The sequence below is a fragment of the Nelumbo lutea genome, chromosome 3 (assembly GCF_056320005.1).
Source record: "Nelumbo lutea isolate HS-2025 chromosome 3, American lotus-T2T, whole genome shotgun sequence".
NCBI classification, from domain to species: Eukaryota; Viridiplantae; Streptophyta; class Magnoliopsida; order Proteales; family Nelumbonaceae; genus Nelumbo; species Nelumbo lutea.
Genome location: NC_142686.1, coordinates 115,887,961 through 115,902,075, shown reverse-complemented (window position 1 = coordinate 115,902,075; position 14,115 = coordinate 115,887,961). Strand labels below are relative to the sequence as shown.

General features: G+C 39.2%; 1 protein-coding gene, 1 long non-coding RNA gene and 1 pseudogene across 2 annotated transcripts; all 3 read left to right on the top strand.

Annotated features, from left to right (window-relative positions):
* The first annotated feature begins 489 nt into the window (after nt 1–489).
* On the top strand, nt 490–2,125 carry LOC148867869 (uncharacterized). Its single transcript, XR_016110624.1, has 3 exons — nt 490–1,152; nt 1,244–1,461; nt 1,560–2,125. It is a non-coding gene; the product is annotated as an uncharacterized LOC148867869 (long non-coding RNA).
* A 205-nt stretch (nt 2,126–2,330) lies between these two features.
* Nucleotides 2,331–3,604, top strand: LOC148867868 (uncharacterized). The gene is made up of 3 exons (XM_088976515.1): nt 2,331–2,550; nt 2,644–3,393; nt 3,561–3,604. The coding sequence occupies exons 1-3, from the start codon at nt 2,331–2,333 to the stop codon at nt 3,602–3,604; spliced, it is 1,014 nt and encodes a 337-aa protein (XP_088832641.1).
* Nucleotides 3,605–8,740: 5,136 nt separating this feature from the next.
* LOC148867867 (putative receptor-like protein kinase At1g11050 pseudogene) lies at nt 8,741–10,195 on the top strand (annotated as a pseudogene).
* The last annotated feature ends 3,920 nt before the right edge of the window (nt 10,196–14,115 follow it).

Here is a 14,115-nt window from a genome sequence, read left to right as displayed (position 1 = left end):
AACAAAATTTCTAATTATTTAATTAAAACATATAAAAAATGCATAAACTATCAATCATCCTTCCCATAAAATTCAAAATATTATCTAAAAGCCATCCTTTCAAAGGGCGGGTACCTACGGGATAGGGTGGAAATGTACATAATCTTTCCCCCTCTCAATATCCTAAAAAAACGAGGGACCCTTTATTTCAAGTTTTGTATTCTTGTCCACTGGGAAGATGGGACTGGTTAAATCCTCTTGAGGATGATAATCATTTTTTTCGGCAAATTTTTAAATTACTCCTAAGATTTAGGAAATTAAGTAACTATATCTTTATTGTTTCAATATTGTTTTAAGTATCCCTTCTGTTTCTAATAATTGTCGCACAATTCCCTTCCCGTGTTAACTCTCCATCACATACCATTTACACACTTATGCACAAAGAGATGTACTGTTAATTCTCCCCTTCCTCTCGGACCCAAAATCCCCTGTTTGTCCATCTCTCTCGTCGTTCATACGCTGTTTCTTTCAGGTCATACACTCTCCTCATCCACCGTCTGGACAGCAATGGATTGCACTCAGCTATGTACTCAAATCATGGGACCGTGGTGTCCAACGGTTGCCCTCAGGACTGGCACGGGATAGCTTGCGACGAGTTAGGCTCCGTGGCTGGTATTGCTCTTTGAGTCAGTAGTTAATGATTAACTGAAGTCACAGGTGGTGAGAGTTGGGGTTGGGGATATTAAGGATGTGTGCAAAGCAACAGAAGTGATATTGACGATGCGTACAAACCAGAAATGGGGCTCGACTAAGTACACGTGAAATGAAATTATTGCGCTCTATTAAGACAATGCTGAAACATTGGGATGCTCCAATACTTCATCTCATCTAAAAGCTTAAGAGCTAGCCAAGAAATGATGGGATATCGAACGAACGACATTTGATTTGTGGTGCTCAAACGCGTTGGGGGAGGAGATTTCCACATATGGCGGTTCGGGGAGCTGCATTTCGACAAAAGCTATTGGACGCCATGTGGAATACCTCGCAACCGTTACGAAAAAGATGGAAATTTTGAACTTGTCTCACACGTTGGAGTAAGAACACGAAATTTTCCGTTTTTTCTTTCTGGTACTCCCCTAGAAGCTCTCGTGCTTTGAAGAAGCTAAAGGCAAGGTAAGAACCTCATTCGCTTTTTTCTTTTGGCTGTATTTTTCTTATACGATTGAATGTTTCTCAACATCGCACCGCCGGACGGAAGTTGCAGTGGTTCTGTTATGATGCGACACCTATGCATACGGAATCCACTCGTGATTGGTTACGGAGTCCGTTAAGCCAATACACATATGACATAGCGAAGCGAATAGAAGATGAATTGAAGATCTCGGCTCTGTCAGATAACGTGTTGAGTTTCAAGATTCTCCGGGAAATTCGAGGGTTTGTCAGTTGTCCTTCCCGCCTTAATTCATTGGGAAAAGTGCAGAGGTGAGATATCGCGAGCTATCTACTCATTTTACTATTTACAGATCTTCTCGTTTTAAGGAAGCTCGTAGTTAAGTTGTTTTCAAATGATCCATGACCAGGAAACCAATCAACAATGAGGATGAACATTCTGAACACTCAAGAAATTAAGAGAATGCGCGTTCGACTTGTCAACTTTATGCGGCATTCGTGCTTGTTTTGTTATGGGACAAATGGTGAGATCATGATTTGGCTGGAGAGTTGGACGGATGCTATCTGTGTCATCAACCAATCCAGATATCTCAGCAACGAACGAAAGAAGCGAGATTTCAGTCTGTCTCCCCAACTTTTTAAAATCTCAGGAAAAACAACTCCATGGAGCCTGGAGGGGAGAAAGTCGACCGAACATGCATACGTGTTGACAATATTAAATTCTTTGAACCCAACATGGGACGAACGTTTTCATCAATTATTGGAGAAGTCGTTGAGGGACTTGGAGCATTATATCTATTGATAGCTGTCATTAGCTAATTATTCTGTAATTATCTGTCAACACGAATTATAGGAGTTGATAGTGTAAATCAATTAGTTAGTTTCCTAGAATACATAGTATTTATGACCTGTATATAAGTAGTCATGTAATCTCATTGTGAATAGTATACAAAAACATCTTTCTCTTTTGCTTCTATATTATTTCATATGGTATCAGAGCATCATTCCTGGTGACTCGTCACACCTTTTCTTCAATTCCAATATTCATGGCCGAGTCCTCATTCACAACAAATACCATTGATCCTTCAGATCCCCTAACTCTTCATCATTCGGATCATCCAGGACTTGTCTTGGTTTCCAAACCCTTGGAATGATACAATTATGGGCAATGGAGTCGAGCCATGCGTATTAGTTTGAGCGCCAAGAACAAACTTGGCTTCATAACAGGTGCTATTAAAGCGCCCAAACCCACAGATCCGAAGTTTCCCACTTGGCAGCGATGCAACAACATGGTGTTGTCTTGGTTGTTAAACTCGGTTCATCTAGACATTGCAGGGAGTGTTATTTATGCCGACACAACAGCAGAAGTTTGGGACGATCTCCATGAACGATTCTCCCAGGGTAATGACTCTCGCATCTACCAAATTCGATAAGAAATTGCAGAACTTAGGCAAGACCAACAATTTGTTTCTATTTATTACACAAAACTCAAAGCCTTATGGGATGAATTATCATCATATCAAACCCCTTCTTCTTGTACTTGTGGTGGGTTGAAACAGTTAGTTGACAGAGAAGAAAATGACCGTGTCATGCAATTTCTCATGGGCTTAAATGAGTCATATGCAACCGTTCGGGGATCTATTCTGATGATGAGTCCTCTTTCAGATACTCGCAAGGTTCATGCACTAGTTCTACAACATGAAAGACAAACTGAGGCAACAGCACATTACAACATAAATCCAGGTCATCATGCCATGCAAATCACTCAAGATACAACAAAACAACAAGGCTCTACTTATGGGAGAAGTCCTTCAAAGAAAAATCTAAAGTGTAATTACCGTGACCGGCAAGGCCATGGAGTTGAGGATTGCTTCTACATCAAGGGTTTTCCTATAGGTCACAAGTTTCATTGCAAAAACGTGAAACCAAGGAAGCCCACAACCCACAACATTCAGGCCAATACACCAGCTTCACCAACTTCACATCCCAACTCTGAAACAACAACCTTCACCAATGAAGAATACAAACAACTCATGGCTTTACTACAAAAAGATAATGGTAACATCCAGCCCTTTGTGAATACTACAGGTATTCCTGATACTACTTGCTATGCTGCTCACTCTGATTCTTCAGCAGATTTGTATTGGATAGTTGATAGTGGTGCCACACACCACATATCTCATAAACCTACAACTTCTGCTCATATATTACCTAATCATGATTTTGTGATCTTACCTAATGGAGGTAAAACAACTATTCACTCAATTGATTCCATGCAATTAACCCCTAATTTAACTATTGATGGTGTCTTACGTGTTCCCAATTTCAAAGTCAATTTGATTTCGGTCAATAAACTCACCCATGCCTTAAAATGCCTTGTCACCTTCTCTCATGATTTTTGTATCGTGCAGGACGTGCTTACGAAGATGATGATTGGCCTGGGCAAGCAACATAATGGATTGTATTATCTCAAACACAAGCAGAATGCCCACCTAGCCAATTCCATCAGACGTTTCTCCTCTCTTTGGCATCAACACTTGGGACACCCATCCTTTGCACCTCTTTAAGCACTGTCCAATCTATCCCAGAATTTATTTATGATACCAGTAATGCTTGTGATATTTGTCCGCATGCTAAACACACTCGTCTACCTTTTCCAATTAGTTCAATTTCTTCTAGTGCATGTTTTGATTTAATTCACTGTGACATTTGGGGACCTCACCATTTTAAGACCCATTCAAAAGCTCGTTATTTTCTTACAATTGTAGACGATTATTCTCATTTCACATGTATTTATTTGATGAAATTCAAATATGAAACACAGTCTCTATTAAAATATTTCTTCTCATGGGTAAAGACACAATTGCATACTTCTATTAAGACTTTTCATGCTAACAACGGTACTGAATTCATTTCTATGCAATCTTTCTTTAATGAAAATGGCACTCACTTTCAATGTTCCTGTACTTACACGCCCCAACAAAATGGGGTAGTGGAACGCAAACATCGCCATCTTTTAAATACTGCCCGTACCCTTCATCAATCTTCTTCCCACACCCTTACTTCATCACAAAACACCTTTTGAAGGACTTCATCATCAGCCTCCATCATACACTCACCTTTGTACTTTTGGGTGCTTGTGCTATGCCACAAATCTTAAACCCAAACACAAATTTGACACCCGAGCTCATCGATGATGTTCATGGGTTACCCACTTGGTGGTCAAAAAGGCTATCGCCTATATGATCTTGAGACAACGATTTTTTACTTCTAGAGATGTCACATTCCATGAACACCTATTTCCCTTCACTAATTCCGCACCCATTACTAACCGAAACCAACCCACTTCGCCAACACCACTCAATGATCTCTACCACCTGTCACCATAACCCACTACTCTCCCAAATCCACAAGTACCACCAGACACCATTACTGACCCAAACACTCCAATCACAACCACTGCACCCACCACCTCACCTATGGAACATGAACAACTAGCATCCATAACATCTCCTGAACAACCAAAACCCACTCCATCTACCACTTTACCCATAGAACACGAACCACATGCAGCTTCTACCCCATCACTTGACTCCTCTCTCAACCCAGCTGCCCCACGGCGTTCCACTCGCCCAATAAAACTTCCAACTCGCCTTCAAGACTACCACATCAACAATTCTATGCTACTTTCCCATGGTACAATCAACTCTTCCATGTCCAGTACAAAACATCCACTCTCCAGGTACGTCAATTGTTCTAATTTTTCAGTTGATCACCGCCACTTTATTTCTTCTATTTCCCTATTAGCCAAACCACTTACATATGAACAAGCAAATCAGGATCCTAAATGGATTGAAGCCATGCAAAACGAACTTCAAGCACTTCCAGCCAATCATACATGGACTATGGTTCCTCTACCTCATGGTCATCATCCAATCGGCTGCAAATGGATTTATAAAATCAAGTATCATGTCGATGGAACTGTTGAACGGTACAAGGCCCGCCTTGTAGCTCGAGGCTTCACACAACGTGAAGGAATCGATTACAAGGAGACATTTGCTCCTGTTGCTAAGCTCATTACAATGCGTTGCCTTCTCACTGTGGCAGCAGTCCGAAATTGGAATCTTCATCAAATGGATGTTCAAAACGCCTTTCTCCATGGCAACCTTACTGAAGAGGTATACATGCAACCTCCACCGGGGCTCTATCGATAGGGGGAGCATATGGTATGTCGACTAAACAAATCCCTATACGGCCTAAAGCAAGCCTCAAGAAGCTGGTTCCATAAATTTTTATCTACAGTTTAGAGTGTTGGTTTTAAATAGTCAAGGGCATATTACTCTTTATTCACCAAGGTACGAGATACTTCTTTTACTATCATATTATTGTATGTCGATAATATGATCATTAAAGGAAATAATGAAGCTGAAATCAGTAATCTCAAAAAATTCCTCAACACATGCTTTAAAATAAGAGACCTTGGGCCATTGAAATACTTCCTAGGGGTAGAAGTGGCTCGTTCTAAAGCTGGGATTTCCATTTGCCAATGAAAATACACTTTAAATATTCTTGAAACAGCTGGTTTACTTGGTGCAAAACCGGCCAATTTTCCAATGGAGCAGAACTTGAAATTAACTCCCACAGATGGTGAAATACTTAAGGATCCAACTCACTATCGCAAGCTGGTCAGGAAACCAATCTACCTCACTACCACACTACCAGGCATCACTTACTCGGTATCCGCTCTCAGTCAGTTTATGCAACAACCACGGAAACCTCACCTTGATGCAGTGTACCGAGTTATTCGATATTTAAATAAAGCTCCAGGTCAGGGATTGTTTTTCCCATCAAATAATGAGTTGAAATTGGTAGGATATTGTGATGCTGATTGGGTCGGTTGTCCCACCACAAGACGGTCTATCACAGGGTATTGCGTCTTCCTTGGAAAATCATTAATTTCATGGAAAAGCAAGAAACAAACAACAGTATCTAGATCTTCGGCAGAGGCAGAATACCGGTCAATGGCAGCAGTAACATGTGAGCTCACTTGGTTGCGATATTTGATGCATGAATTATGTGTGCCACACCAACAACCAACCATGTTATTTTGTGACAACCAAGCAGCCATATACATTGCAGCAAACCCGGTTTATCATGAAATAACCAAGCATATCGAATTAGATTGTCACACGGTATGCGAACGAATTCAAAGAGGGGAGCTTAAAACTACGTTCGTCCAGACTCAACGGCAAATAGCTGATATATTCACCAAGCCTTTAGGCCAAGTAACCTTCCAATCACATGTCGACAAGTTGGGCATTTTGGAGCTTCATGCTCCAACTTGAGGGGGAGTATTGAAGGAAATATATCAATAGCTATCATTAGCTATCATTAGCTAATTATTCTGTAATTATCTGTCAAGAGGAATTATAGGAGTTGATAGTGTAAATCAATTAATTAGTTTCCTAGAATACGTATCTATGACCTATATATAAATAGTCATGTAATCTCATTGTGAATAATATACAAAAACATCTTCCTCATTTGCTTCTCTATTATTTCATACATTACAACCAATGTTCATGTTTCATCCTCATATGCATCAGTTGATCAGTTGGGTGATGTTGGGTTCCTCAACTTCCATTTTCAAGGTCTAGTTGCTAAGGCCAACGGAGGTATGTTTTAGGATCTAGTATGGGAGACATGGAACAACTTTTAATATCTTCCTCTGTGTCAACTAATTGGATGGAAGATTGTTTTACTTTTTCTTTCCTTTGAGAAAACCAACAAGCTCATTAGGTTACTCTAATTCATACTTGTTTCTAGGATATGTGTCTTTGAATTGATTTTGTTACTAATTATGCTAATTTATGGTTTCTATAATGGGGTTCTTAGCTTTGCAAAACTTTTATAAAAGTGTTTTCGTAAAAATAATTTTATAAAAGTGCTTTCATAAAAGTATTTTTATAAAAGTACTCTCTTAAAAGCACTTCCATAAAAGTGCTTTCATAAAAGTACTTTTGTAAAGTGTTTTTATAAAAGTGCTTTTATATAAAAGTATTTTCATAAAAGTTCTTTTGTAAAAGTACTTTCATAAAAGTGCTTTTGTAAAATACTTTCATAAAAGTACTTTCGTAAAGTGCTTTCGTAAAAGTGTTTTCATGTAAAGTACTTTTATAAAAGTGTTTTTGTAAAAATGCTTTCGCAAAAGTAAACATCTATGACAACAATTTTGTAGGCAGAGTTTCCTAAAAGAATGAAATGAACAAGATGGGGCATGATTATTTTTTATGCTACAGGCTATTCAATTTTTATGTTATGGAGCTGATTTTTCATTTTAAAAAGAATGTGGCCATTGGCAAAAATTTTATAACCAACACTGATCTTATTCATTCTTACCTAGAATGAGCAAGAATTAAGAGAATGAAGCATTTTGTTTCTATTCATAATACCACCAATGAGTCAACTGCAACAACAATAAACATGACTACTTCCCCCTTCATCTCATTTGAATATATAACTTCCCTATAAAATATGCGAAAAGAAATGCAAATGCAAGTGGAAATGCGAAGAGAACCACAGCAACAGCACCTAAGTAATGATGATAAAATCCGTAATAATCTTGTATGAAGGAACTGGTGGTTTTGATTTCTCCAAATATGTAATCTCTGTGTCTCTGTCTCCATACTGTGAAGTAAGGATGCCGTTTTAGACCAGGATGTTGGACATATCCAGTAGAACCAAATCCACCATTTTGGAATTTTCTGTATCGAAAATTACAGAATTTAACCTTAGAGGGAGGTTAGCATATGAAGAGATCAAGATTGAATGGTTAAGCATCTAAAGCAACTGTTCAAATTTGATCATTTATAGGATCAAGGATCTATTTGTAGTCAACTGTTTTATAAGGTAAGTTACCATTCGTGTATTTATATGACTATTTCTCTTGTAATATCTATATATAGGAAATAAAGAGCCAAGTAGATGATTCCCCACTACCCACTGATTAGATAGATCAATTAATTATCAATGCATAAACTTAATGAGGAAGATGCAGTGATTGTATTCACCGGTCCAGGTATTAGAAATCCCTTTGAAAAGACTCAGCATGGTGTAGGTTGCAGATGCCAAGACAGAAGCAACTTGGAGATTTGAGCTTAGTGAAACTATTAGCATCCCCATGTATAAAAAGTAGAGAAATGTACAGAATGTTATGTAGAAATACCAGAAGATTTTTGTTGCTGACAGGTAGTATCCTGTTGTTGGATGTGTTATGACTGTGTACAAAGCTGCTTGGACTATTGTACGAGGAATCATTTTTTATATATAGTAATTAATGATCAAATTAAATAGAAATTAAATAGGGTAAATCTCTTAAACTACTCCTAGTGTTTAGCGTAATGACACACGGTACCTGTTTAGTTATTGTCTTGTGGTAGTTTTCTGACAATTGTCATTTCTATTAAATACTAACAGAAGGAAACAAAATGTCAAATTTGCCCTCTTTTTCCTCTTCAATGGAATAGGTCTGTTTCATTTCCACCGAGACTGGTGTCGGTACTGGCAGTGACAGCGGCAACGGCAACAGCAATTGTGTTCATAGAGAGAGAGAGATGGAGTTTGAACTGTTGCTTCTAACAATGGTGCTTCTGTGCTCTGCAGCTAATTACAGTGCAGTCTCAGCCGCCAGCAACACCTCTACATGCCCCATGGACATGGGCTATGTGGAAAGAGTCCCATGGGACTCCTCATCATGCTCGAGCTTTCCAAGGAACAACAGCAACTGCTGCCAGACTCTGCTCAGCCTCTTCAGCATCACTCTGGCTGTATGCCTCAAGGAGACCTCCCTCTTCCAGCTCCCCGACATCCCCACTTCCTCTGCCTGCATATCCGACTTCCAGTCCAAGCTGGATTCTCTGTCTCTCTCTTCTGATCTCGCCTCAGTCTGCTTCAGCCCGAGCCAGTTCGTTGCAAGCCACCAACTCTGTGCCGGTATTAATACTAAACAAGACTGGCTCGACAAGCTTGGGCCCTCCACTGCACTCGACACGATGTGCCAATCCAATCTCAGCATCGGCACCGCCTGCAATGCCTGTGTCGCTGCTGGGTTCAAGGTTTAGGCCAGACTAGTTTCCATCGATGGCAATAAAACCCATTCCGTTGATTGCTTTTATTTCACAGTTCTCTATGCTGCTGCCTTTGTGAATGAGTATGGACCCGAGAGCACGCGAGCTGCCTGTATATTTGGGCTGCCACTGGCCATATCTACAGATAGCAAGAAGCACTCGGCTCTTGTTTTCGCCTTGACTGGTGCTGGAACTGCTGCTTTCCTTATGTTTTGCTTTATGGGTTTGTATCTCTGGTTCAAGCGGTGGAGGAACGCGGCTAATTTGGAGGAGACCAGCTCCAAGCGCCGGCTGCGACCCAAACTGTGTCAATCCGGTTGAAGATCGGGGAGCTTGAGAAGGATACAGATAATTTCTCACAGAAGAATTTGATTGGACGTGGTGGGTTCGGTATTGTTTACAAGGGGACCTTATCAGATGGAACTCCTGTTGCTGTGAAGATCATAGAATCAGATTTTCAAGGGGACGCAAAGTTCTGCAATGAAGTTGAGATCACTAGCAATTTGAAGTACCGGAATCTGGTCCCCCTCAAAGGCTGCTGTGTGGCTGATGAGACTGATGAAGAGAGAGGAAAACAGAGGTATCTTGTGTATGAATTCATGCCCAATGGGAACCTTGATGATCATCTCTTCTACCCATTCAATGATCATAACAATAGTAGCCGACAATCTCTTAGTTGGCCTCAGAGAAAGAGCAAAATCTTGGATGTGGCCAAGGGGCTTGCCTATCTGCACTATGGGGTGAACCCTGCAATATATCACAGAGACATCAAGGCCACCAACATACTGTTGGATGCAGATATGAGAGCAAGGGTGGCAGACTTTGTGCTGGCCAAGCAGAGCAGAGAAGGGGAGTCTCATCTCACCACCAGAGTTGTTGGAACACATGGCTATCTTGCTCCTGAGTATGCTCTCTATTGACAACGAGAAGCTCTTCAACTTCGACGCATTATCAATCCTGGCAGAACCCTTCTACATCTTCACCCTCACAATCTTCAGCCTCCTTCTTCCTCTCTCATTCCTCCTACTAGCCAGGCTCTCCACTGAACAACATATCCCCAGCTTCACCTCTTCTCCCACCTCCACCCGCTCCTCTCTTTTCCTGTATGCCATCAATCCTCTTCTTGTTCAACTTCTTGTTTCTGTTGTTTCCATATCTGCCCTTCTGCATGGCCTCACCGGCCGATTCCCCTCACCGAGCGAGTCAGTCAGAAGACCCCGTTTATATGCTGCATGGGTTCTGCTTTACTCTCTGTAGGTCTGCGTTGGATTAGGCATCGAAGAGACAATGGTGGAAACCAACAACAACAACCCTGTCATGGGAGACAGGGTTCTTACTGCAACTCCACCGTCCACTAGCTTCGATTTGATATTTTTATAATTTTTGTCACTGGAAAATCCAAAAGATCTCTACGGCAGGTGTTGGCGGTGCTGCTAGCGGTCGCTCAAAACCATTGAATTTAGTGGAGTTCAGACACTTTTGGACTCAAGGGAAGTTCAGCTCAGATGAGCCTCTAGCTGAGCTCAACAATGGCGAAAAAGAACATTTCTACCTCCATTTCCATGGCTCCTCTGTTCTTGCTCTTCTTTAGCTTCTCTGCATTCTCTTCACCACAGAATGGAGAGAGTGGAGTTTGGGTTTGAAAGATTAGGGTTTTAATGAACCATCATGTCTTTCCCTTCTCTGTTTTATTTTGAAAATTTGAAGAAGTCACCGCAAAAGTGGTCAAATATAGACGACGACAGTGGTGGTGATGGCGGCAGAGAAACAAGGGTAGAATGGTTGCAGAGTGGTTTACTGTAGCTGCCGTCGGGGAGAGGGATGAAGGGCAAAATTGGGTTTTGACAAAAAATTATACAAAACATGGTGTCAGTGTGTATGAATTTTCATGGAACATTAACGGATATTAATGGTAGGAATAGAACTAGTAGACTAGTCAATTATAAAAAACTTTAGGGTACGACAAGACAATAGCTAGTGCTATCCACCTTAAATTTATACAATTATTTTCTTAATTCTACAAAAAGACTCCCAATTTTCTATTCATTTTTCCTACCCATGGCCATAAGTTAGAGATGTGACTGCAATTCACGACAAATAAAAAGTGGATAGGAAAAGTGAGTAGGGAAATGTGGACTCCTACAAAAAATGAAAATGCATCTGTTGGGACCAACTGGAAGACAAAAGGCAAAACATTAGGGTCTTCGTCAGATAACACCTCCAAACATTAGGGTCTTCAAAACCATGGTTACAACCGTCTAATTTTCATTAGGACATGTTAGTGATTGTAAATTGATGAAAACACCATATTACTACGGGACTGTTCTTGCTAACATTGGGATTTAAGCTAGGTCGCCGTAGAATAATTTGAACAGAATATAGATTGTGTAAGGACTCCTCTACGCTACGTGAATTCGTGAATCGAGTCTGAGTCACCCACATCAGCGGGTAAAAACTGAGTGGTCATTGGTCACCACAGTCAGGCAACCAAATGGGATGTTTTGGGGGAGAATGAGGGTTCAATCCAGGGCTAGAATTTTTAGGCCAAAGTGTAGTTAGGGTAAGTGCCAATTCAGAATTGATGCTAATTGAAGGGGGGCATTTGTGTATAGAGTGGGGGTTTTTGACATTTTGAATGTTTATAGATCTGCAGTGGAATTCAGAAATCAATATTGGGCCTGTCGTTACTTTTCCGATGTTTTGATGCATCTTCATGATGCTAAGTTATAATGCTTATTCCAATTCATTTTGGGTTTTATTTCCATATTATTGACAATCTTGCTAGAGAGTGGAGCCCTATAACTGGATGTAAGATGGTAATGGGATTGGATTCAGCTGCATCTGAAATCCCATTTGGTGTATAAGAGATCTAACCACCAAAAGACATTGCATCGAAAATACACATGAAATTTGTTTTGGGTTATTTTCGAGAAGCTTCAAATGGAGTTTTTTGGGTTTTTTTAATTCACCTTTGCACAGAAAGACATGTAGAAAGATATGTCTTAATCAAACGGTCTTTAGACTGTCAAAATCTTGATGGAAAAACTCACTATATATTTTGACTATCAGAGAACTTCCAGAAGATTATTCAAAAAAGACTTGTCAAATGGCCCCCTAATTATTGAACTTCTTAGTCCGATCAAATTTACTTGGATTGTACTCCATTGTCATTAAAATAAAGAAAAACTTATAAATTATTTATATATATATATATAATGTATATTTAGTATATATATTATATATAATTAGGGATAGCAATTGGGCAGATTCCGAGAGGGTTTTGTAAATTCTAAATCCTATCTGTCTCCCAATCCATATCCACCCCAAAACCTGTAGAGGATTTATTTTGAGAATTCAAACCCTCATCATACATGAAAATGCAAAACCCTCCCTCTATTCAACTTTTGAGTGAATTGGATTTAAAACTGATGTCTAATTTTCTATTATTTCTTATTATATATAAATATATGCATTAATATATCAGATATAATCAGATTCCAACTTTTATTTGATTACTAAATAGATTCATGTTTTTTCAACCAAAAAAAGATGGATGCATGTTTTAACAGCGAGATCCCAATGATTTTCAGTGCCTGTTGGCAGCCCTGGTATGCATCGTGCATGTGTTGTGTGCAGATATGTAACCTCCAGGCATAAAATGAAGGTTCCCAACTGCTCCTTATAAAACACCAATTTTTGTTAATTATGTTCTTTCTCCCAGAAGTAGGTATGAAATGCAATTATACAATAGTATTAATTAATTGGGTGAATTTTCATATCGCATAAACACATTATATGTACATGTTTTTTCAATTATTTTCGTCAATAGTATTAATTAATTGGGTGAATTTTCATATCGCATAAACACATTATATATACATGTTTTTTCAATTATTTTCGTCTAATATACATATATACATGTTCTTTATAAAAACATATTTATAAATAAATAAATATAATATATAACATATACACACACGTACATACATCGCGAAGGTGATCCAAATTCAATCCGATTTTTAGTTGAATGTTATAATCCAATCCATTCCCCCTCCCCCTTCCTCCGGTTCCCACCACCACCAGTGACATATTGTTACTTGTGATAATATTCAAATCAATTAAATGATGGGCGGCTCAATTGATACGTTAGCTGATTTGTTCGAGATGCCGAGTAATGGGTGGCTCAATTGATAAGTGGTAATTGGAAGTATATATATATATATATATTATTAAAAAAAATGGAATTACTAACTCAAATGTGACATCTCGGTTTATACCAACCAAAAAAAAGAAAGAAGAAAAGAAAAGGAATATGACATTGGGTTTAATTTTCTTCTGTTTTCGTAAATGGGAGGCAAGATACAACAAACCCAAAGTTCAAACTGACAATTAATGTTATAGATTTATAGTCGTCTTGATGGTAAGAAAATGCAGATTCTGCTACGTGTTGATTGCAGATTGCAAGAGTGCATGACCAAGACTCTTGCTTTGATGGTAATAGAGATACCCAATTTTTTATATGTTTTTGAAGCTAATCTGTGCTTGTGGCATGTAATGCACCACATGCATGGATATGTCATGATAATAGTAAATAATGAACTCTTTGGTAGGCATCTCTCTCACTCAGAGATAGAGAGAGAGAGAGAGAGCTGATGCGATGATAATTGAGGCATCTCTGTCACTCTGAGAGAGAGATGATGATGTCAAGAATTATTCAGGGTTAAGTTATTTGTTTGACAAACTTTTGTAGAAGAAGTAAGCATTGCATTCATTTACTTGCTGTCATCAAAATGACGCATTGCATTACCTCATCAACCTAGAGGGAATGCCAGCTATTTTT